At 38.4% G+C, this 27104-nt stretch overlaps 1 protein-coding gene across 1 annotated transcript in view; it reads right to left on the reverse strand.

Moving 5' to 3' along the window:
• The window catches only part of srrm4 (serine/arginine repetitive matrix 4), a 61154-nt gene extending 34425 nt beyond the window's left edge, over positions 1-26729 (reverse strand). Inside the window, exon 1 of the mRNA XM_066689574.1 lies at positions 26030-26729. Coding sequence (XP_066545671.1) covers positions 26030-26160 — 131 coding nt within the window. The 5' untranslated portion in view covers positions 26161-26729. The remainder of the gene's footprint in view (positions 1-26029) is intronic.
• Positions 26730-27104: the final 375 nt, after the last annotated feature.

Here is a 27104-nt window from a genome sequence, read left to right on the forward strand (position 1 = left end):
CGTGAGCTCAATCCAAAAGGCTTCTCACCTAGAAATTGCCAAGTACAAGCTGAACTGCTTTGAAGACAAGTGAGGTTGGTTTATTTAATTATTACTGCCTGATGATAAAATGCGGTGGCATAATGGTTTGATTAATTTCCTTATCACGGAAAGCACCGAGTGTAATTACAACAATGTACGCTGCTCTGTGAACCAGACATCAATCAAGTTACACCCAACCTCTCTCAGAAATCACTTCCCTCCAAACAAAATGAATTAGCCGTGTTGCCTGGACTTCTCACTTGGTCATGGCTGTAATTATGAAAGGAAGCAGCTGTGGATGTAGTCCGAAACCTCAGAAAGGCTTGTTCTTGCCTGCAAAACAATTATGTTGATTTGGAGTTCAACAAAAATAGATCCGGGAGCAATATGAACACTTAGCTATAATTTACCAGTCGCACAGCCACAGCCAAACCGTATTAATGAGAATGATCACAGGGCAACTTCTATGGCTCTTGAAATTCTCCTTCTGAAGGCGTACCTGATGACACCTCTCACTCAGTAAGATGTGGTTCCTCTCTCTTCTGTGGTGTTAACATCAGTAAAGAAGAATAAGAAAAAAGCTCTGCCTGCACTACGACTCAAGACTCGGGAAGAGGCACACTTGAAGTGCGTTGAATTCGCCTTTTGCTAATTATAACAAGCACTCCAAAGCCTGTGGTCGAATGTATTGAGTGTGCAGTCTCTGTGTTCAAATCCTACACAACAAGGGCTCCCTTTGAACAAGCGTGTGTGGGTTTAATCGAATCAATATGGCGAGCTACCTGTTGGTCCTCTTCTTGGTTTTTCAGGGAGTCTGCATCATTAAAGCTTGAGCAGACTCCAACGTTCAATTGTGTGATTTAAATCAGACAAATGCAATCAATTAAAAAAGTGTATTTGCAGATTTACTAGAATTCCTCCTCCTTATAAACAATAACTTTATAAAACGTGAAATATAAAAAGACAATTAAATGTAGGGGTTAAAAAGAAACATTTTGTAAATGTGTAATAAACAAGCCACCGACACTTTATAACACAGTAATGAAGTGCTTATAACTATACAACTAAGTAATTAACTTGTGTTAATTTGACTGTTTTTAAACTAATTTCATAAAAATCCATATGACACTATATATAAACTTAGTATCACATCACCGTGTCGAAAGGCAGGAAAAAGGTATTTGTAATGTCTGGTAGAGAGATAAATTATCTCCTCTTGCTGTTTCAATGTAGGAATTACCTGAATACAAGCATGTGTCAAACTCAGAATTCCCTCAGGACCATCTGCTGTGTAAAGTCAGCCCTGTGTAATTCTCGCTTTCTAAATGCACAGCCCGAGGGTTAGAATAGATGCTTACAAATTCAGGATATGCCACTGGGATATATTATGACTGAATCACAATGCTCTGGATACTATCAAATACATAACACGCATATTTCACTTGCATTCATATCAACAGTTTATACGAATTCTAATTACAAGATTTCTGAGATCAGAAAGCAGGGGGAGATGATCCCAAAAGGTCTATTGAACCCCTTCTGGGTACAGTCAACATAAACACAATTATATACAGTTTACAGTTTATCCCAAGTCTTCCGAAAAATAAAGATAAATCATAGTGATGTTGATAGTTTGGCTGCATCTTAAAAAACAAATAAAAACTACATATCTGTTGGGGGAAATCTTGTGATCACCACTCTCAGTGTGCATTATAAACTTTTATTTTCTTACTATTTTATTGTCAGCTAAATGACAACTCTGCTTGGGGAAATTGCAACTTTCTATTATTCATGCAGACCTCAATATGAGTGAATATGTTTCTATATAGTTACTGCACACACACACACACACACACACACACACACATACACATAGATGGATAGATATAGATAAATATCTTTATATATTTAGTCCTTTTAATATGCAAGGTCACCACAATAAATGATAATTAATCATCAGGTGTCCTTGGATATCCAAATACATTTTCACAATCAGCCTCTCTTTTAATGTCAGACAAAATGGGTTTATCGGTTTTCTGTAACATTTATTGCTTTACATTTTTTAACTAACAATAGCTATTCAGGACTGGACTTTGTTTTCGCATGATGCTGATAATTATCATCAATGAAGAAGCTAACGAGGAAATTTCCTTTGATTAAAATTCTTAATGATTGAAAGTAGCAACTGTTGAACAAGGCCACATAATACAACTAAACAGGCTAAACTCCAACCATAGTTATTGAGTCCATGACAAAGGTGATGTAAGGAAAATCAATTAAAGTACACACAAAAGTGAAGTTTCTCTCTCTCTCTCTCTATCTATTTTTACTCTGTGTCTTCTGTATTGAGGTTTTCCTACATTTTCCTACAGCTTCAGAAATTAAACCAGGAAACAGTTATTAGAACACACCTGTTACAATGTTGTGTGTTATTTATTTGTTTGTTTGTTTGCTTGTTTATTTGAAACAGTACCTCGATTTAATTTTTAGGCCTTCCAATCAGAATGCATTTTACATCTCTCACGGCTTATTTTCCTGGAGGTCTTAAAAGGAACAGAGAAGAGGGAAAATGAAATCAACCTTGAAGCAGTCAATTACCTTTGTCTTTTGAGTGCCAGGACTCTAATATAGTCACTCACTACCAGCGTGATATTAGAAACGTACACAGTTAACCTCTGGGAAGAAGAAAGTGCCCAGAGGTTGCGCATCGCTTTGTTTTCAGAGCCTGGAGGAGATTAACCTCACCAGAGCTCCAGTAATTCTTGTAAATGGATGCTTCCCTTCCTCAGATAGACTTTAAATTCCATTACTGTTACAAGCTGCCAGGAATTATAAGCCAATTTATTTAATTTTTCTACCACCTATCTAAACAGCTCATAATAGCAGGCAAGAGAAGGGAGCTAGTCCAGGATTACAAGCAACTGTGATTCCGGTACAAGTTTCAGGATCAAAAGAAAAAATATTTTCACTCTAATCAAGCTTTCTATTTTATGTATTTATCTATCGAGCTATCGAGATATATTTTTAGATGTTCTTCATCCTACAAAATTAAATGAATCTGCTTAGCCAAATGCACATTTTAAACACGATCCAATGAAATTACATTCAGCTCACTTTCCCACTTATCCTCTACCCACCATCTCCCTATGAGTCCTGTCACAGAAGAAGCGTAAATCAAGTTGTTTATCACACATGTGCGTCCCATATGCTACCCCACACACCTGCAAAATACAGAATAACAGATGGGTGTCGATCCGCAACAAGGCTGGGTTGCATGTAAAGATGAGAAGCTGAGAAACAGACCCCGAGAGCAAAATCAGGAGACCTCACTTTCTTACTCACTCAAAATAGCAACTAACCTCGCTGGAATGCCATGACCAAAACAGCTCTCGATCCAAGATTGAAATCCTTGCATGATCTTTTCTCCCATACATAAAACAATTTGCTACTGCCCACAGCCACACAAATTAGGTTGAAATCCATACAGAACTATGCCAAACCACATGAAATGAAATCATAGTCAATAATAATGGGACACTTCTTGGGGAGAATTTATACCACGCCATTCTGTGGTGAAATCCTTGTAAATTGCCAATCAAATGTCATAAGCCTGGTCTTCTTAACTGCACAGCTAACAATACTATTCTATATATACTATATACAATACTATATAATAACTATGTGACAGAATTTGGCTTGTGTGGTCAGTCTGTGCTTTGAATCGACAATGTCTCACTGTTCCCGGTGCTTTAAACTATAGTTCGCTGGCAAATGACACTACAAACTTCTTATTTTCAATCAACCCAAAATTCACTAAATGTGTTTGTCGCTCCAGGGGAGAATCATGCACTTTAATCAGATGATTTTAATATGCACGATATTTCCTGTCTACACCATCAAAAGACCAAAAATAATGAGGCCCAATCAAAGAACAACCTGACGCTAATTGTAAGGTTGTTAAATAAGAAAGAGAGCGCAAAAAAATATATAATCAGCTTGCAAAAGGAGTTCTATAAGATTAAAGGCTGTCATCACGCAGGCTAGTGGGGGGGGGATACTTGCCGTTTTGGAATTAGCTATCATATGTTTAAATTATTCAGCTTTTAATCGCAGAATTAATGCCGAATGTATTTAGCTGCAGGTTGATGCAATTTAGATGCAATGCACAATTGCCTTGGTAATTGGATTGGAAAGGTTTGAATGTTTTACCTCGGCAGGTTTTCAGTCTCATCAGTGGGCTGAAAACGATCAAGCAGAGGTGCCCCAGTACCGGTCTTGTTGTGATGAAAAAAGCCTGTCCTCTGACACGCATCATTTGAAGGTGATTGGAGAAATAATTTTAGGGATGAGAAAGAGGAGTGTATGGAAGAGGGCATCCAGTTAATTGTCTCTGCAAATATTTTGGTTTGCGAATATCTTTATTTTTCTTTCTTTCACCACCATAATGTATTGTTGTAATAATGTGTTGATCCCATAACAAGAGTTAAAACCAAAGCACTGGTGTTGTACCATGAGCTATTGTAGTAACATGGCTTACAGTCAGTTTTATTGTTTAGCTGCAAGATCCAGATCGGTCATTACATTTTATTGCTGAAGACTCCTGCAGTGGAATGGATACTAAATTAATTTAGCCTCATGACCGCTTAAAAGCAGAGCAATGCATTTTAAATTACACTGAAGAACTCCTTGTCACCGTCACCTTGAAAGCTGCCCTCAGTTGTGAAATTCGATCACGGTTTCCATCTCCTTTTTTACCCACAAAAATGCAAAAGAGACCCATGAGAGCTCAGTTAATCTATTTCAATAAAACTAGCATGGAGACCTGAATGAAGGATGTGGATCTTTGCTTCGACAATGTCTGTAGGTGAACTAATTGGTCAGAAGTATAGTATCCTTTAGTTTTCAGGATATTGTGACAAATTGGAAGGATTTCTGACTCAATCTGATCAGTCACAGCTGTTGTTTACAATCCCTGGTGAAGCCAATCCGACCTCCACCGGGGATTGTTTGGCTGCAAGTGTAGTAATGGTGACAGTGGCCAACTCAGGTTAAAATCAAATTGTAAATTAGCAAACTACAATACAACAAAGTCATAAACTACAATACTGTGACACAAAACCACCAGCTGGTTAAAACTAAAACAAATCCGCCCTACAGTGTTGAAATGTGAACATGCTTTGATTGGCAACTGATTTTTTCATCTTCAAGACTCACAGTCTATCTTTTCTCATTTTTTAAAAGAGTTTGGAAGCAAACAAGAAAGAACATCTTCGAAAACGTATTTATTGACAGAAGTGAGAATGAAAAACTGAAACCGAGAGTGTTTTCAGCCATCTGTTGTAGCAGTTCTGTCACTGCAAGGTGAGAACGACGGCATTGTGAGCATTACCAGTAGTTCCCACTAGATATCAGTAAAAGTCATGTGGAGCTGTGCAACAGAGCTTAAGTTAATTAGCGAGACTTAATTATATATATTATATTTAGCCTTTTATGTTCATCGTGTTTGAGTCTAAATACAGTGCATTTTCAGTCCAGATTTCTAGGTTGCTTTTTAAGTCAATATGTTTATTACATGTGCTTTAATAAGAGGATGCACTTTAAACAGAACAAAATGCAATGAAAATATCCCAAATGATCTGCCAGAACACATTGTCAACACACCCACAGTCTAGACATGTGCAGCTGTATTTATAGTGCTGTGATTTGCACCACAAAAGTAATTAATAACAGGAAACAGTTTCTCATTAAAAAATAAACACTAAGGAAAAAGCTGGGAATTTACGAACATAAATCATGTATAAATAATTGTGACATTACATTGACAGATGATAAATTGATCAAAACTAAACCAAAGCAAGCTTTCTAATGACTGTAAATGGTTCTGTGACCCTGTAATTTACTGATATTTAAAAGCCTTGTCTTTCTTTTCAGGACCCCTTCTTTACAACAGGACATTCTATAAAACAAAACAAAAGAACCTTGTCTATATTATTTCTTTCCAAGATACAGAAGGATGGAGTCGAAACCTCATGGACCAGCAAGTCACTTGATTCTCAGCGCAGAGAGTATTTCACTCTCCAAAACATTGGCAGACCACCACCACCACCCCACCCCCACAGCAGCTGTGTTTGCCAATCCACCAGAGCAGTGAGGGGTGGGCAACGGAAAGGGTGTCTTGTTATCAGCGCACCACGCGGCCAGGCACTCTGACACCCTTTGTTTGTACATCGCTGCAGTTCCTTGGCAGGTTAATGACGTGCCGAGGTACCGACTGCCAGCAGATGGTGGCCACCATAAACAAAGCCTTATCAGCAAAGACCGCTGTAGCCCTGTGCACTGGGGCAGCAAGCATGGCACTGTGTCCCCTGTGCCCCCTTGCCCTCACTCAGCGACCGTCTAACCAAACCCCCCTCAATTACAGGACCTATGACTTTACGTTGGGTCTGTAAAACTCTCTCTCTCTCTCTTCGGGCTGAAGATAAAAAAAAAAAGCTAAAGAAATAGCAATTTCCAATTATGTTTTGAGAGAATGAAGATAATATCCACAGCCCCTGCCTGCTGGAGGTGTAAACAACAGTGTAACCGATTGACTCTGGGAGAAACAAAGTGGCACAGAACAGAAAAGGCTCAAGGCCAGCCTGGGCTCCTGAATATGTACCTGCCTTTGGAGAATCTACGCATGCAAGACAGTGAGACACTTGCAGTTTATTGTAAGAGAGGACAGAATGAAAAATGAATGTATTAAGACTTTTAAGTAGCATGAAATTAATGTTCCTACTTGAGCAAAACAAGTTTAGTTTATTTTCTATAATGAAAACCAATTCAACAGACTGCGTTTTATTGCAGCCTTTTGTATAAAATGTTTTCTAATGCAAAATATTGAAATTTCCAGCTGAGCTGGGCCACATTAAAAGCTACAAACAGAAGTGGATGAGGATTGAGGATCGATACAAATTCAAGACACTCCAATAAAAATAAATACATAAGTACACAGCATTATTTTACTGTGCATTTTGTAAATCTGGGTGGACTAGTAATCAACAACATGAAACCACATGCCTGACTTTCCTTTTCTTTTTTTTTTCTTCTTTCATACCTCATAGCCCTCTGATGTTAGTTTGACATCATGTGGCAGCAATTAGATAAATGGCCATTTCAGCCCTTTCACACTTAGAAATGCCATCCATTGTCCACAAAGGATACAGCTTCAATGTAAATAGAATGACCTCCTGTCATCCTGTGGTGGATACTGCTTAAAGGGTAACCATAAAGGATTGATATACAAAGGTGGATATTATTTAAATATTATATTAGTTCACAAGTACATCGAGGAAGAAAAACATTCTCCAGATGTTTCCACCAGACCAGAGTCTATCAACGGTCACGGAGTTCCTAGAGAAGAGAGGCACGGCAAAGCAGCACCGCGAGAGACTGTGAGATTGAAAGAGCCCTGCCGTATCCCAGTGTTCTCAACGCCTCTACTATGCTAAACACATCTTTGAATAATTCATGAAACATAAGTTACAGCTACAGTACACAGGGCAAAGACTTCAAAAAACAGCAATAATAATAATAATAATAAAACAACAACCTTTCAGCAAATATTTATGGATTCTCATGAAAGGGGTAAGCAAACGCAGTGACTGAACTGAGGAGCGTGGATGATGTGACAGGAGGGGTGTGCAAATCTAGGAGCCGGGAAGAGCACATCTCGTCTTCCTTTCATACGAGGCTGACTAATGCCCTGGAAAATAAAGTTTCCAATGGGCGATACTTCTTGCTTTTCTCTCTCACCTGATGAAATAGGGTCTGTCATTTATTCTGCTGTATTTACAATGGTGAAGTAATACCAATTATTCAGTTCTTCAGTTTTAAATAAGAGTATCTTCAGTCGGTGTGAGTTTATTCCCCTCCCCTGAAAATACCTTTGAATTTAATTGTTTTAGGCATCTCTAGGATTAGCAGCATTTTTTAGTTTGAAAACGGATCCTTACCCATATGCTGAATTGCCAGTAAAGCAAGATTAACATCTACCTTTTATTCAAACTCTGGCATCACAGTCTCTTAGGCGCAATAACTTCACAGATGTCAAGTATAATTGAAGCACAATGCGGTCAATGAGTGTAACTGATAATTAACCAGCAAACATGCCATCATTTGTGTTGGATGGCCTATTTTTTTAACAATGAACAATTCTATTTTTATTATTATTATTATTTTTGACAGCCTTTTGCCCTTTTATCATAACGGAATTCAGACACTAAAATCACCATATGTTTCTGCCAGTCATGCCAAGCTAAGTTTAAGCTTTCACAGGTTGACTGTCCTTGTTCCAAGTCTTGGGGGCCTCAGTGAATTTATATCATCGTTCACACCTGTGCTTTTGAAGGCATTATTCAGCATCTGCGACTTCCACACTGGGATTACTTTTAACCAGCTTGTCTGCACAGGTGAGCGCTCACTAGGCGATTTGGTCCCCTGGCAAACTTGAAGTTAATCCCAACCTACAGGCTACTGAGCTCTTCTTGCCACCTGTTTGGCTTACAGAGGCAGAAGGAAACACATTATTATATAGGTGACACACAACAGATTCTCTCTGCTTCACCGGAAAGCATAAATGGAAAGAGTTAAACAACATTTCACCCTATGAGGGGAAAAATCATAGCAACCAAATCCCACCTCGGTTGGCTGTGCAATAAATGGCTGGAAATGAAGGTGAAACCATTTTAACAAACATCAGCACCATCATCACACACATCGTAATTGATTCCCTGATTTGTTTTCTCTCAGACCATAATTATGCTGTAACGCCACAAATGTAGAGAACAGGTGTTTGAGAGGAGCACAAGGAGAAGGACCCTCTGCCATCGAAAATGTTAATTACGGAGTCCTTTTCAATATGCCAGCGATATCCCAGCTCTGCCTAAACATTGGCGAAGAGGCTTCATTGATTGTGTGACAGCTGCAGGCAGGAATAGAGGCTCTTGTCTTGATAACTTGAATTAATAGCAACTGAACTTTAAAACCAGAGAACATCTTGCTCTGCTGAATAGGTTGCAGATTAGCCCTGCCTCCCATACATGCTTAATATGGATTTGAACACACCAGAAAAAGTAAGCACTCCAAACACAGCAACTAAAAAAGCAAGCAAGGATTGAATTGGGATAAATAATTAAGCTTGCCAAAGAAAAACATATATTGCAAACACTTAGGTGTTAGTGTAATGAACAATTGCAAGAAGATTACGCCTCTTTATATCTCTATCGGTCTGCCTTCGGGCAAGTTGCTGCCTTTAACTTTAGGGAACAGCCTTCAGACGCAGTATGGATTTTCTTATTTTCTTTATTTTCTCAGAAAGAAAATCATTTTGCTGCAGCTCTTGTAAATGGTCACTAGAGAAAGCACTAAACAATTGCGTCTCAAACCCAATCTCTGCTATGGATTATGGGTTTGCCTCACATAACCCACTGCTATCCCGGCTTTCTAGACCGGACAAGGGCAACAACCAAGGTCAGTGGATCCACACTTCAATTAATGTCTTATTGTAGAAGTAAAGATATAAGAAACTATGACCTTCAACATTAAAAGGCAGCAAGAACAATGCTGGGACAATGTCTAATAAACCCTCCCCACATATCTCCCTCCCCTCACCTTCAGAATTATTTAATGCCCACTCACGCTGAGACCCATTACATTTTATGTGTAGGAGTTTTTATTAAGTTGTAAGAGAGCAGAATGAAAAGTTCTCTTCTGAACCAACTGCTACAGTCTGCTGCATCTACCAACACGTCAATTAAATTAATATATTATCTGCAGCGCTTCAGATGAAAAGTGATGGAAAAGCAGCATGTATAAATTTACTGAATGCAGATTTATCCATTCTGCTTATGGCTGCTTTTTTGCTCTTTTGTTGCTGAGTCTGTTGTGTGGAGAATCATGAATATCAAGCTGGCTATCAGGTTTTTTTTTGTATTTAGGATTTAATCAGTGTGGTCGTATAGATTTCCCTCAACTTGTACATTTAATAAAGATGGCTTTATGATTTTAAGAGAATGAAACAGATGAGGGGATACAAAAAACCTGATTTTAATTTTGCATGAGATTTTTTTTTGCAAGGATATACAAAAGATTATATATACATATTATTATACTAAATAATGTGCACACATTCATTAAACGTGTATCTGTATTTAAATGCAGATAGGGTAATACAATATGCTGCTATAAAGAGTCTTAAATATATACTATAACCCATATTTACAGCTTGTGCATTGAGTAAGCATAAGGTGGAATGAAAACAGTTCAGCTCACAGTCTCTTGCAAAAGCTTTCCCTATATTTCTATATTTTCTGGCCATCACATATATTTAAGTCTAGAAGCACTAACCCAAGCTCTACATGTAGTGTAATCATCAAATAGACAAGATAAGGTCCCCTGCAATAGATAAACTGTTCTTCTCCAACCTGTAAGGGGCAAAATAAACACCTGTAATATTAAATTTCTTTTGATTGAGAAACTGTAATATACGAGAGAGTTTGACTCGGGCCACATCTCCTTGGACTGCGACCAGATGGTTCTTGTCTTCAACTAATTGGCAAATGTTCGAGTGATTCCTGTACACCCCTTCCTTTTCAAACACATCTGTGGTCCCGACTACAGCTGCAGTTTCGCCGCAGTACAGTGCATGTCTACACAGCATCCTTGCGCACAGAGATTTCCACCCACATTCTCAAGAACAGCTGTTTATTCTGAACACACATTGCATGGCCAAGCTGGTCTACAAGACTGCAGTCCATTTTTGACACAAAATCTGACCAGAGCTGACCTCTGTAGTGGCCTTAACTAGAATCATGTGGTAATGGTTAAGGTTAGCCCACACATGTTCAACGGGGTTTACATCTGGTCTCCTGCTATGTCTGATTAAGGCTGTGATGCCATTTTCACTATGTGATCTAATTCTTCATTAGATTTTATTGATCTAAACTTGTTATATACAGAAACGTAAGTGCTACTGTACCTTATGGCCACAACATAGATGCCAAGACATTACTTTCCAACCCTAATCTCCTGACTCAAGGTTTAATTCCTTCTCTGTATTCTTTAGGAGACCCAGAGGATATCTGTTCAAAGAGATCATTTTCTGTCGGCATGGGATTGTATCCTCAATGAACACTCAATCTGTGTAGTCCTAAAAGATTTGCACTGCCTGGGGATGGCTCGTCTTCTCTGCAGTGGAAAAAAATTGAGGACAGTGCTTCTATGGCAACATTAATCTGTTTATGATGTATTATAGCTACAGGTATCTTTTAAGGTATCCTAGATGTGGAAATGGAGAGCCACAACTTCTTTGATAACTGGCCAAAGCATTATCATCATCTTTGTAAATGATATATGTTGAAGTTTGCATTACCACCAAAGGTACAACAAATGAAACCCGTTAGGAAACATCTTCAGATTTCACCTGCAGCCACAATGCGGTGTGCTTTGTACACTTACCACAAACTGTATGGCTAGGAACAAGGTTTCCACTTAACAAAATCCATTTGATAAGCCTTTTGCTAATACAGCTGTCCCCATACCCACCAGGCAATTTTCCAATTCTCCATTCACCTCAAGCAAGAACATAACACCAATCCCAAACCCAGTGAGCAGACTGTGGATGTAAACCTCAGATTGAAAGTTGTCATTACAGTGATCTGCTTGCACCACTGGGAAATTAAATCAAATCTGAGAAAAACAACAACAAAGAATATATACATACGTGTGTGTGTGTGTGTGTGTGTGTGTGTGTGTGTGTGTGTGTGTGTGTGTATTCCATTTCATACAGGTATTGGAGAGAGTGCACTAGGAAGGGGGGTCTGCCTTTCTGTCTTCCAGGGATATTGTGTGGATTGTAGGAGATAATAAAATAAATAACAGTAATGAAGAGGCAACATTTGGTCAATGAAAAGTGATAGCTGATGCGGCATTCCCAAGCTCCTCTGCTTCAAACACCATGCAGGATGTCTTCATTCTATTCATGAGTAACCTTGAGCTGTTACCAGCCCATCTTTACACTCAATCACTGGGAGTTGTCAAGGGCGACACCTGAGACTGCCATCTCAGTGCTACACAGTGGAAGTGGCAAGATCTGCCTGCAAGATTAACCCCCTTTTTCATAGTTGTGAATGAAATAAGCCTTTGTCTGTAGGGCAGAGCCAATCTTTCATCCTAGTCAGGGGAGATCGTTTATAAAAATGAAAAAGAGACAGACGACGAAAGTAAACACCTGCCAAACTAACAGTTTTATTCTGTAGTTATATATACATATATATAGGATTTGTTTTTTGTTTTCTTATTTAAGTCGGCTTTGATCAGACAACACTAGTAGTACAGCAAATGTAATCAATGTTTCAATAATCCACAATTTCAGACGACATGAAGGATTATACAGCAAGTACGGCTTTTGAAACAAAGAAAACATCTAAGAGGAAACAGTAGTCTTTGAAAAGAGGAAAAATGTTTTGCAAATAGAGAAATGCAAAAAAGATTGACACCTTTTTTCTCAAATAGTTCAATTTATCAAGCAACTTTTGCATATATATACCAGATTAATCAGAAAATTAAATATATTCCAAGGACAACACCCTGTAAAGAAGAATGCTACATCTCTGCCTAAATAATGCACAGAAGTCTTAGTCAAATCGAAACTCATTAAAATAGGACAAAAGCATCAGTATATTTCTGAGAAATGATCAAAGGCACAATCATTATTTCTAAGCCTTTCCACTTATCCTAATCTTTAGTTTTATTACTGCTGAATTTCAGAAACAATATATTTCTCACACTCACACTGAGAGAAGAACTCGAAACAAAGCCAGGCAGCTTGAAAAGACATTTCTAATCAGGACTCCGTAAAGACTATTTCATTAATACTTTAAATGAAATGCTTAATTATATGGCTATTGGAAAGGCTATACCAATTCCCAAATGAATGGAAGGGAATGATATCTGATGCATGAAACACAATAGGACGCATCTTCGGGAAAGTTTCAAAATGAGAAAACTTCATTATTTTTCTTCTTAGAAAATCTGCGAAGTATTTCAAAAGCGAGTCACTTTTTCACGAATGACCTGCTGTCTGACCGTAGTTAAGCACCGCTCTTATCTTAATTAAACTTGAATAATAACCAAAAAATCTATCAAGTATTAGTCTTCTTTATTTCACATTTAGGGAGATGTATACCAAAACAGTCCTTTCAGTTCCATATATCCTAATAGTAATACCAGCACTTAATGAATAATGAAGATGACAATAACTGCATCCTCTCTACTGATCTATAGCTCTTGTCTTAAAATCGCCACTTTCAAGGTATACTTAAAGACCAAAGAGTTTTGAAAAATACAAGGGGACAGGTACTGAACCCCCTCCCCATATGTTTACCTTTGAGAAAGAAAACTTAAAAAGGAAAATGAAAATCTCCTTAAAAACCCATTAAACCTGCCCAGAAGCATATTACTACTAAACGAATGGGGCCGTTAAAAACAAATTAGGCTATTATATCTCACAGCTAGGAGTAAAACTATAAGTACATAAGAATAAGGTGGGGGGAGTTGAGGTTTAACATTACTAATGGAAATAGAAAGGGGCAAGCAGTCAACTTTCATCACAGCAGTCCTTCGGCATTTTGTACAATCCTTATAATGAAAAGGAAACATAATTTGGCTGTCCCTGGCAGAAACAAAACCACGTTGTGTTGATCACCTCAGACCTACTTCAATGGGCATGGTCTTAGGGCACACAGTAATGCATCCTATGTGTCTGTGCTGATAAGCTGGAACTCGCCTGTGCTGGGGTGTGCAGGCCGAGCATACAACAGCCCTGAAAGGCAAGGTCTCGATCTGTAACTCTCTATGAAACAATATCATTTGTATCTCATGATTCTTCACCTCTGAATCCCTTGGAAGCAGACTGATACAACTGACCACAGGAGATGAGATAAATTGGTCTGACACAATCATTGCTGTACTTTACTCATTGTTCTGTGCCTAAACATAAGAACTGGTCAATTTATATAGAAACATCCATTTAAGTCATTGGCAGGATAGCTTGGGAAAAAATGTGCCCTTATGCAAAATAAAGGAATCTTAACTTTTTTTGGTAACACTTTACAATAAGTCTAGTAGGTAATCAATAACTATATTTGTAGTTACTCAAAAGAACAGTGCAATTATGCATTATTACAATGTACTTAATGTGTAATAATGATTAATGGAATATATAAGTACACAATTGTCTTGTAAGGATGCCCACCGGCGGGGTTAATTTTGGAGCTATACTGGGCATGGCCCACTTTTTACACATTAACTACATTGTAATAAAGCATAGTTACACTGTAATTATGAGTAAGAAGTGATGTAGTTACTGAGTACCTACTATGTAAATACACTGTAACTAGGGAGACTTCTTGTAAAGTGTTACCCTGTTTTTTCAGGTGAAGATTAATATCAATACAACTAACAAACAATACAAACAACATTGATATTACAGTTTTGAATTTCAGTGGTGAGTTCTTGGGGTGGTGGGAACCACATTGTAATAATATTACATACACTTGCAAACGTATTGAAAACATTCTTTCTGTGGGCAAACCTGTGATAGGAAGAACACTCATGGTTAAAATGCCTGTGGAAAAAAAAAATCATCACAATTGGAAAGATATGTGTATGAAAATACCCCTAATCCACTTTACAATGCACCCAGGCAGCTAGAGGAGACAGTCAATCTGTCAGTTCAGTTTTTGCTAATCAGCACTCAGCAGAAACTGCTGGCTACTTAAACGTCAGCCACAATAACAGTCTTCCTGAAGGGTCATCAGAATTTAACGCATGTCTCTGCACATTCTACACTTGATTTTTTTTTCTTTCTAGGCAATACTAGGAAACTCTCCTTAATATCATCACCAGACAAGTCTATTACGCTCAGCACGTGACCTTTAGTGTGTATTTGTTAGTTTGTGGTTTCATTTTCCCAACAGAAAGAGGCCAATGTGGTTTGTTCTTTGATTTTAATTATACTGATATACCATAACAAGAAAAAATGATTCAGACCAAATGCAATTCAGTCTAATCAGTCTATCCAAGCATTCAGAAAGAGAGAGGTTCAGAAGGACATGAAATAGACAGTAAACAGCATATGAAATGCAGATACTGTAGGCTGTGCTCATGACCAGGCTGCCAATGAAATGATTAGCTCCAGAATAGCTTTGAACCTATGTACCTACCATAGTCTATAATGAAATGTACAAGTACATTGCAAAAATGCATATTTACAGAAGACATGAATGTAAAACCAATTCAAGTTTTCAAGATTATTACCATAATAAATAATAAACATTAAAAATATATATATATTTAGATTTTTAAATGATATGTATTTGGGGGTTGGGTGGCTCAAAAATAGCATCTTAAAGGAATTTGTGGATTTAAATTTAGTATCACCCAGACCGCAACTAACTGTCATTCTCATTGGCTCTGGTAATTCTGGGGTGAAGATGGAAAATGCGAACATACCTGGCCACCAAAACAATCTCTCTTCCTTCTCCATCAACATTTCTACCACATTAGTATGTAATACCTACACTGCAATGGTCTCCAAAGAGCAGAAGCAAAGACACTATGCAGATTAAAACCCTTTCAAATTAACGACAGATCACATTCCTTCAATGAATAAGGGAGTGAGTGAGAGAGAGAAGAAGAGGAGGAGAGGAGTGGAGGCCAGTCAGGCTTGAAATGATTTGATTTAGTTGATGAGTGTTTGACTTTGATAAGTTTGCATTTTAATAATGAAATGCAATGCCTACAGGGTTCAGTCATCCTGAAAAAACTGACAAATGGTTTACGGAAGAAGACCTGAAATGGCGGGGTGGAAAGAAGAAAGCACAAGAAACTCTCCTCCGTGTGACGATCACTTCTGTAGAGCAGCAAATTAACAAAGTACATTGTTGGGAAGTGACTTCCAGATGACAGGTCCACAGTATGATACACAAACTACATAGTTTATTAATTGACACAAGATATCTAATGTATGTAGAAAACATTGTATCAGCTTCAGGTTGTCCCCTACAGGGAAGATAAAGAAAAAAACAAATCTTCGTCTATGGTCTACTGAAACGCTAAAAATCCTATAATAAAAATAATAATAACCTGAGCTCAGCAAACCAAACAATTAGAAAATTCAATTACCATGCAAAATCGTATTAAAAAAATAAAAAATAAAACAAGTTTTGCTGATTTTGCAGTCTAGCAAGGAAGTAAGCCATCAACTAACTATAAGAGTTTTAATGTTTTCTTTGCTCTCCTACTTCTGTTTTATTATTAAGTGGATACAACACTTCCATTCACGCACTGAAAATGTCTCCTGCTTAATTACTATATACCTATTACAGAGTTTTTATGAACCTTCTCCCATATGCGTATTTAGTTTTATACATATTTTATGAAACCCAAGTGTTGAAGAAAGATACCGCCTAATAGTTTTATTATGTCTTCACGCGGCCATTAAATCGTGTTTTGGTGCACCACGGAGTGTTTAAATCGCTGGATGCGTTTCACACAATCCTTCAGATTAAATTATTAATGACTACAATAATTTCAGATTAAAAATACATCACATTCATAACAGAAGTAGGTACCCTAAGCACTTAATCCTTAAAATCATTCAAAATCTATCAAATTAATGGATTACTAGTCAGTCTAGAAAGCTGTAGATAGAAACACAACATGGTAGGAGTCACTTAATGTATTTGCTTATCCATGTGATGATGTGCGTATACACTGCTTAAAGACGTATGCTGAGACATAACCTTTCGTCCTTTAAGGTGTAAACATGCATCCGAACCCATAGGATTGTGTTAAACGCAATTAAGGTCCTGGCAAAATTCAATCTGGTTAGTGCTTGTTCCTCTTTCCATTCCAGTTGGAATCACTTTCTCTTCCAATGCTGTCTATCTTTCCTTGACTGAACAAATCAAGATTTAATTTTTTAACTCAGACAAACCTTCATAATCGTACTTTCCTGAAAGTGCAAAAGTACAGCAAAGGTTTTCTTTTCCCTCCCCAGAATGGCAAGCGACGCAAAACGCTCCCATTCTAAACAAATGTCATCTCTTTGGTGAATTAAGGAAGAGAAACTGACAGCGATTCCCCTCTGCATGGTTCACTTTTCTTGTCTACCAGCTGGCTTTCATGGTTTCACTTGTAATCTTACCAGTTTGGAATACACTGATTGGGAAAATATGTTAACCCATCTTCAAGACTGGGAAAAGCTGTCTGTTGTATTTTCTGTGAAGTATAGGGTGCCAGGGCATTGTGTCTAATGATTTAGTACAATGTCAGCAGTCTGTCCTCCTGGCAGGCGCAGGGCTGTATGCAAGCTCTCTCTCGGTTTGGGTCACACCATCTGTTTCATGGCTCCCCGGTGAGTGATCATTGGAAACCCACTGTGACCCACAACAGCAGGCGAGCCGATAAAAATAGTGCACTGCTGCAACTAACTCTGATTATTCCGTTTGCTCTTAACTTCCTTCCTGTGATTCTTTCTTTTAATGCCCTACCAGCAGAACATCTAATTATCTCTTGCTCAAATCCCCTGCTTCTTGCAAAAGGGAATCATTTTGCTTCCGACAAAGTTTCCATCCAGCAGGAGCAATGGCGTCTTTGTGACACTGCTCTCCGCTTTGGGACTTGTGCAATTTCCACATCCAGCAGTAATTATGCAGATACAAACACAAGTGCGTGACAGCCTACAGGCATGGATAATTGCTAAGAAAAGGGTCAATGAAATTCTGTGAAGATTCAGTAAAATACTGCTGAAGGTGGGGTGACTTACCGTAATGGCTGTATCTATTTACATACAATTACTGAAGACTCATGCTTGACATCCAGCGTCTTTAATCCTCATTCATGATTCATATGAATATAAAATTAATCCGGTGGTGAAGGGTCAAAGCATCAGTGTATTTAGTTAAGGTCATTCCTTTGTTAATGTGTATGCATTAATTTACAGTTATCGTGAGTTCTTTGTAATAGACATTGTAGTAATTTAGTTTCTGTTCTGTATTACCGCAGTAGTACTTACAGAGAGTATGGTAATAGATTTGCACGGAAACAAAAAATAGTTTTGGTAGTTCCTAATCTGCAAAGGCTTACTTTATACCCTCCAGTATTTTATTAAGCTAATGGCATAGTCTTGAACAAGAACAGGCCCAACTAGACTGTCTCTGCAGATAATGACCACCTGAAAATATACCTTTGTTTGAAAATAATCTCCTTTCTTCCATCCAATGCTACATTTCATAATATACTCCAGAAAGCTGAATATATTTAATGTTACAATTTTTGCTCACAGTACACCTGTGTAACACCTTGCACTTGGTACCATCTGGGCATTTTTAAGAATGGTATAATTATCTGTTTTTTTTTTATGAAAAAACGTTTTCTTCCAACGGCCACCTACCCAAGAGCCATATGCACCAGAGGTCTGTCAGATTCCTTCAACATGCAGAGCAGAAACTCGCCAAGCAGGACTGGCCTTGTTCCAGCACTGGGTACACAGGGATGCACTTGCATCCAGCGCGCGTCCCTTTGGAGGCTTTTTGTTCATTATTCTCGTCTGGAAGCCTTTAGACTCTATAATGTTGACATTAAACATATTGATCTCACAGCTACTATATAAAAGTCTAATGTGCTTAGGTCTGTGGATTGCCTTGAATTCCTAATCTGAGTGTTAGTTAATTTGAACTGGATTTAAAGAAAATGAGCCCACTTTTGAATTACCCTTTTTTTTGCTTTATTTTCTAACTGCATAGCTTTTAGTGTTGCTCCCTTCCACCCTTCCACAATTGATGTATATTTACGTGCTAAGTGTACAATTTGTATGCATGAATGTAGCCCAAATCTGTGTGTGATGAGTGTATAGATTTGCTCTGTGTTTACGAAAACAATCCCCAGTTTCTATAATGTGATGCTAACTCCCTCAAGCCTTTTTTGTGGAACCATTAGTTCATTCATCAATAGTGTCTGTGTTTTGTTTTAATCTCTGTGTTTTTGTTGTGCCACAGTCATAACTCATAATATAATAAACGATAGATGTATATCATTTGATAGTCTATCAGTAAGTTACTGTCCCACTGTCTCCTAAAACATGTGCCCTTTTTCATAAAATTAGTATTGTAGCAGAATGCAAAGTTGTAATGTAGCATTGAAATCCATAACCTTAGCCTGCAGTCAGCAGAAAGTAGCATACTAATCAAGTTGTTTTTTAATTACAGGTCAAAAAGATTACTTCTTCCAAGCAATTTTAAATATCATCATATCCGGGACAAATGTTTCTGGTGTGATGGCAGCTTCTAAACAGCAGGAAAAATGGACACAATTACTTAATTTCAATTACTTATCTTCCATTAAATAAAGACAAATGCTCTCTTCACTTTGTAGTAGAGCTTGTTTGCTGTTCCATTTACTCTTTTAAGGACAAAATGTTTCATTAATATAACAAGTAATGCTGCATTGTACACATTTTATAAAAAAGGCACAGAAAATCCCAACAGTGCCCTGATATTTTATCAAAGTAGGACGACAACTTTGCAGCAGGATCCAGTTAAAATCTGTGCCCGATACCCAAATTAGTCTCACTGGCAAAGGTTACAGCTGATATTTCAAAGCAGGATCATGAGAGAGTAGATTTAACTGAGATCTGAAGCCTCACTGGATAGTTCAGTTACTCGACAGATAACTCAGCTAAAGAATCTGCTTTTTCAGTTTTCAAATTCTGAATAAGTAGAATTGATTCAATCAGAGACTTCTTCTTCAAACCCTTTCTGCATTGCTAATGTAATTCACCACCCTTTCATACTGATGTGAAAAATATACATTAGTGAATCAAAAGGGGAAACAGTTTCCAAAGGAAAAAACAATTGTTGAGTATGGAAGAGCAAACCGTTTCCGTGTGCCGGTTCTGCGACTGAAAGAGAGATCTGTATGACACCAAAATCAGCATTTCATATTTTATTATTGGGAATTCGTGGGGCCAATTCTCGTTATTAAAGTTGTAGAACACTTTACAATAATGTTAAAATTAATTTGGGATACTGAGTGATTCAAATGTGAAACAGGGCTGCTATGAATATGTGATGAAGGAATATGCAACTGCTGTGTCTGAAAATTAAACATCGTAAATCCAGTTTCTAAACCTTTACGATGTGTTCTAATAAAATGGTGCAATTATCAGGAACTCTGTCCCATTAATGAAACATGTAATTTGTTGTTTTTGTGTGTTTTTTTTCCAGTGAGAAATAAAATCTTAGATGATCATATTGTGTAGGGGAGATAACAGTTTCGAATAGCCGATGGAGGAATGTTATACTTATGGGCAGCCAGCAAATCACAATTTAAAGCCATAGAAGTGTGAAATACAACACCATCAACATAATAGGTGTGAAGAAACTATAATGTATTAATTTATGTTACTTATGGTATTGATTGTAACATTTATGGGCATTTAAAAGTGCTTTGCAACCTTAATCTAATACTACAGTGTAATAAGTACATTACAGTTAAATGCAATCCATTACAACTTCACTTACCAAGAGACTAATAAAAAAGACCCATGAAGTCCCTGTAAAAGCAGGGCTGTGTTGCCATCAAATTTCTGTAATTTCACATTGTATGATTTTAAATAAGCATTTCCTTTCTTAATAGATTGGGTCTGCCTGAAGTCCAGTAGCTTTGCCAGACAGAAATAATGCTTCTTTAAAGAGCACACAACTAAGAACGGATGCCAATTATTCTTAATTAGGCAATACACTGAGAGAGCATTTCAAGAAGGAAAAAAGGCAGTGTCACTTAAGAATAAAACTGCTGATACCATATGTGCAACACTATAGCTTAAAGAAGGATCATAAATAATATATTTATATTATCACATATAAAACCCATACACTTAAGCCACTTTTCAATTAAAAGAGCCATTACCATCATACAATTCAACAATTCAATGTTGTTTTTGAAACTATATTCAATTATTATTCCTACCATTCTTGTTATTCCTAGGAATTAAATTATCTTCAAGCAACACAATCAACAAGTAACACCGTTCCTCAACCTGCTATCTTAAAACTGGCTACTCCACCCGAATCTCCACCTACAAGAAGACAGGAAAACAATATGAAGAAACCGACTGAAAAACTGCACATCTCTTCCCCACAGTACTTTCTTAATATAAGGACAAATAAAACACACATCCCCTCCTCTCCGTTTCACTATTAGCACCTGCGTTGTGATTTCTATTGAGACATTCCTGACTTCTTGTTTCACTATCTAGCCATGCAGCCGCCTTGTTCTTCGCCGGCCTTTCGTGTGTTGTTGTGATAAAGCGGTCTCCTGGGACAACAGCACAGCTTTCTTTCTATCTCCGGCATGTCTACGCAGTTAGGTTGTTGTGGAATTATTGTTAAGCCTCTAAAGGCTAGTCTATCAGCTGTTCAGTGCTGTAATAGCATAAGACCCGCATGATGACACTGAACATCTGCAGTACTCTCACGCGTTTATTTGTTTTTGTTTTGAAGTGTAGGTTGTACTACAGAAAGCAGTCTTTGTGGGACATCCATTTTCTTTACAGTTCCTAAAATAAAACTTGAATATGTACATATGTGTCCATATATATGTATAAACATCTTGGGGAGGCCTTCATCCAGCAGTGGATCAATAGGCTGAAGATGACATATATGTTCATCACACAAAGCAATTAAGTTTTAGTTTATGATTCTTCTGATGCACTTTCATCATTGCCTAGTATCTACTTTCATTACACCTATCTACATCAGTAAAAAAAAAGTAAAAAACTTTTTCTCTTGTTTTCTGATACATGTTCCATCATTAAACTGGTTCAATGTGTCCCATTCTCCACATTAAACCTCCACCTTATGTCCCAAGGTATGTAGGTATGTTATATTTTCTGTGTAATGTTACAGTAATGTTATAATAATGAGAATGGGTTGTATTTTTACCCTTTTTCTGTTAATAATATTAAACGACACTATTTTGATTCGGGTCATTCTGAAGTGTCATGTCTCATACAGCAACGCTGGTCATTGAACTAGCAATGGGGTCCACTTTTATGTCAATTGCGTTGAAATGCAACGCTGCATAAAAAGCAGTGTAGGTGGAAACTAATCACTTCAAACTTAAAAGTGATTTTTAAGGGTGGCCAACAGCTTTTCAAAATATCTTCGTAATTGCATTGAATAAACAGCCACCGGAACGGAATATGTTTTAAGGCAAAATGGCAAAGAAAAAAATGTGATTTGAGGAAAACTGTATGTACCCAAGGCCTTCAATCAGCTATAATACAGCCATGTCGTTAATTAGACTGCACTTGACAGCGTATGCAATCAGACATCGCCGGCCTTCTGACTGCTTATTTATTCAGGCTGCTGAACACTACACTACCTGGACTAACACTTAGACATTTGGAAAGGCAGGGGTAATTTTGCTCGGCAGTCACCTCAGCTGTCTGCTACTGAAATGTATTACTACTCAACTACTGCATGTCAAAGAAATAAACGACTCCAAAGAAATATCCAACTCATTGAATTAAAAAATATATATAATAGAAAAAATCTAATACTGTATAAGATCTTAAGAAACAGCCTAAAGCACAGCAATTTTCTTGGCACTGCACTTTCTCTGCATTTGTTAAAGACATTGCTTGCTTCAGTCATGTTTTATTATTGCAAACCAGGTCTATGTGTGATGGCATAGAAGCAGCATTGGGACCATTTTTATACAACTGAAAGTCAATTATATTTTGTGTTAATTCTATTTGTGTATTATTTTGTAGGATTTGGATACACTTAATATCTGGTATTTATATAAAAACATAACCTTATCCAATAGGCATCACAAGAAGCTGAAATGGACCCTGGAAGTGGAACAGTTTAACCTCAATGAACAGGAGGTTTAGATCAACTGGTGGTCAAATACAAAATATCAAGCAAATCACTGAAGCTTTAGTTAATGGATGACTTTGCAAGCCCTGATAATGCAGAATCATTAAATGTGTACGGTTTATAAAAGGGAAAATCTATTTGCAGTCTATAACAGTAAAGTGAGGCCAGAGAATGAGAACTGTTAGTGGGAAAACTGTAACCGAATCAAGGAGGGTATATGTGAAAGGAGCAGATTAGTAAAATGCATTTTCCACAGTTAGCACACAGTCACCCAAGACAGAGGGTATGAGCAATTTATGGTTGAAAACCTATGTGGAACAAAGCACAGCCCCACGAAGCGCCGAGCAGCGGCAAATCATGTTGAGTGTTCCCATTCAGAAGTGCCTGCATTGTTTGAGTTACTCAGATTACAAGCCAAATGGACATTGTTGCTGACAAAATCCTAGTGGGCTGCATCTGGGACCCATTAAAACCAATACCTATCAACCAACCTCCACACCACCCCCAGCTACCTACCACAATATAGTGTGAATGATACTCTAGAGTCCAGCCAGTGTACACACACACATACACACCACAGGCACACAACATCACACAATGAAAAAGAAAGATGCATTATTTAGTTTGGAGTAAGATAATTCCTTCACGGTGTATGTTGGTCCAATCAACATGTAATCCCCCGTCTTTACGATGGGGCTGATACTGAGCCCCCTTATAATCCCCGCACTCCCTTCCTCATTAAGCTAGCATCTGCTGGGGAAGAGGCTCCCACTAACCATCCCTCTGCCTCCCCTTCCTACACTCCCTGCCTGCCATCTGCCTCATCGGTGGTCAAGTCTTTTCCCTCCCCCACCCCGTACTCCCCCTTTCAAGCATGCTGCATTTTTAATGAACCTCGCCATGGTACAAAACAGCTTGCAGGATATAATGGCCCAGAGAGGAGCCCTCCAGCTGGAGTGCCACTGAACATATCGCTTTTTTGCTTTGAGTTGTGTGTGTGTGTTGTGTGTGTGTGTGGGGGGGGGTGGACATCTCTAATTACCCAACTGCAGGCAGCAGGGGAGCCTGCAGCCAGCTCCAGTGACGTTTAAAGAAAAGCACAATAAAGAGAAAATGAAAGGGCAATAATTACACATCCCCATTCTGTACTTTTCTTTCTTTCAGCTATCAAGCGCTGCACAGCCCCAGTGTTTACTAAAATAGCCCATCATTCAACGTTTATCCATATTGAATAATGATGTCACTCCAAAAAACAAGGGGCCTGAGGCCTACAGACCCAATGGGAAATGAACAGTTTCTAAGCTGTTGTTTCAGCTCCGACAACATCTGTAGAAAGAGACATCTCCCTTAAATGAAAACTGTGCTTTTCCCTGACATTTTCACAATACGCAGACCTTGTGATCGCATGCTCTCTATAAGTGTTTTTCTGTATTTTAATGGATATATAAACAAGCCTGAATGAACTGCAAAGCTAAATGGTATGTTTTCACTTGCGCTGCATTTTAAATGTTCTTTAATTTGATTCCTGGGGGAAGCATTGCTGTAATTTTCCCCTGTGTGTTGCATGTGTCGTGTCAATGTCATCTCAGCCCTCAAGAAGTGAGATGGAAACAAAACAAGCTTTTCATCAAACCAAACGCAGGAATAAAAAAGTGAACTGTTCTGCTACTGGAATGCATATGAAAGGTATTATACTTTATCCCTCAACATTGTGCTATAGAGAAAAGATCGGAGGTTGAAATATGTTACTGTAATAACATTTTTTTTAAGCTGCAAAATAAGCTTGAATGAACAAAGAAGGACCTGTAGCTTATATTCTTGGCATTGGGAAACATACTTTGTATATATTCAGCTCTAGAAGGCCATACAATAGTAATTGAGATGTTTTCCTTTGTAATGAATTCTGGCCATACGGCTCTCTTTGTATTTGGAATAACATGAGTTATTATAAAATAAGCAGCTTACTGCAGGAAAACTGTTATTTTCAAAAAGAATGAAAATAAAGACACTGCCAAATATATTATAGCCATCCTTTCTTGGTATACAGCATATATACACAGGACCAGTTTTAAATATAACTATAATCAAGCTAGAAAAGTCCACATCTTTAAGTTTTGTCATCATTAAGTGTTTGCTCTTCTGATTATAATATATTAGTGGAAAAAGTCTTTAACCTTCTCTTCAGAAATGCAAACATTTAACGTGATAAAGAAGCCTCCTCGGAATTCATTCAACACTCAGGAGCTGTAACTACTGATAATTAGTGCCTCACAAACTGCTGAATTAGGACAGACCATGATAAGAAATAGAGTTGTCAGCGCTGGATCTTAACTGAATACTAAGACAGACAGGTTTTGATAAGAGATGCTGATATAATACAGTGGCGTTTTGGAAAAGGAATAACAAACTGCTTTTCACTTGCCTGCTGCTGATAACGCCAAGAGTAACCTTTGAGATACTGGAGTAAAAAACAAAACATGAACTAACATAGTTCATGACAGACAAAGGCACCAGACAAATCTTCTCTCCTGGGGCTGTCTGACACTAAAGGCAGAGAAGTCAGTTGCCTGTGCTATGGGTTAATGCACATTTTACTTCATGTTCCTTTATTTTTCTCTGTCATGTTGACTTTTCCATACTGATCGATTACTCACTGCCAGTGTTTTGGAAGAAGGAGCAAATGTGGGGCAAGATTTTAAAGCTGGACTACTACTTGTGTATTTTTTTTCCCAAAGATGCAGTTCTAATAATAATAATACTAATACTATATAAACTAACTCAATAACTATATATATTAGTAAATGAATATTCTATACATCTATGTGGAATAAACCACCTTGGAATACATTCACATATGAAGAGTGAGATTTAACCACCTGAATGCAAACGAAAGTATCTGAACTTCTTTCTCAAAGCTAACCAAATAAATGTATTGGCTTTAAAATGTAACAAATAGAACACAAAAGGAGAGGTACAGAGACACAGAAAGTGGGCGGGTAAAGAAAAAAAGCAGCACTTACTTATTCAAAGTCCTTCTGGCTGTGATACTGGCTACAATGATGCTTTCTGGTCTCGGAGTGGCCACGGCTTTGAAGGTTCCCTTCCAAAACTTTTCGAAGAGCTGCTTCTCTCCCTGCTGCACGCTGGCCATGGCTCGTGGTTCTTCCGACAGGGCTGTAGCCACGGGCTGGCCGGGTTCGCAGGCGGCTGCTGAAACCGCTGCTGCTGAGACTGCTGCCACCGTTGCTGTTGCTGCTTCTGCTGCTCAAAGCCTCCCGTCTCTCACACACCACGCCTGAGCGGAGGAGCTGTCCAAATACTGAAACCCAACAAGCGCTCGCAAAAACCCTTTCGGTCTCTTCGGTTGCCACGGACCAATCAGCCACTGCCTTCCCCTCGTCTTTCAGTCCATGTGATGACTCCCGCTCCACCGGAGTCAATGTGATGTAACAAAGGTTACGTGCAGCAACATATAGAGGGATTTCTCGCTTTATGCATTGGGATTATTTCCCAGCCCCTGGTGAATTCATTTGCTCACCAATGTATTTCTTTGAGAGTGTCTCCTTGACTTGACTCGATGGCGGCAGGCGCTCGTCCACTCCACTCTCCAGGAGTTCAGTCTACAACCGCGCTGTGCCCATGCCGGTGGATGACGGCTTTGAAGTGAGAGCACACCAGGACGGGTGAAGTCTGAGTGCTGTGTGCCTGGGAGAGCGTGTGTGTGTGTGTAAGTATATGCACAGCTGACGATCTGTTGTTTTGTCTCATTCAGACTGTGACGTTGAGACTGGGGTTGGGTCAGCAGAGTAGGACGTCTTCTCTCTCTCTCTCTCTCTCGCTCTCTCTCTCGCTCTCTCTCGCTCTCTCTCTCTCTCCCCCCACCCTTCTCTCCTCTTTCTGTGTCTCTGTGTCTTTGACAAAAGGCAAAGCCTGCTGCCTCCATCAGCATAACAAAAGGCTGCAGGTCTCAGACAGTAGGCATTGCATGTGCCTGACACAATACCCCGGGGGCAGTCATTTCTCCTGACCCACAGCCACTCATGAATGGAAGCAGAAGCAGAATCGTCACCTCTTTCCAAATATGCTGCAAACTCC

Source organism: Amia ocellicauda, chromosome 17 (assembly GCF_036373705.1).
Source record: "Amia ocellicauda isolate fAmiCal2 chromosome 17, fAmiCal2.hap1, whole genome shotgun sequence".
NCBI lineage: Eukaryota > Metazoa > Chordata > Actinopteri > Amiiformes > Amiidae > Amia > Amia ocellicauda.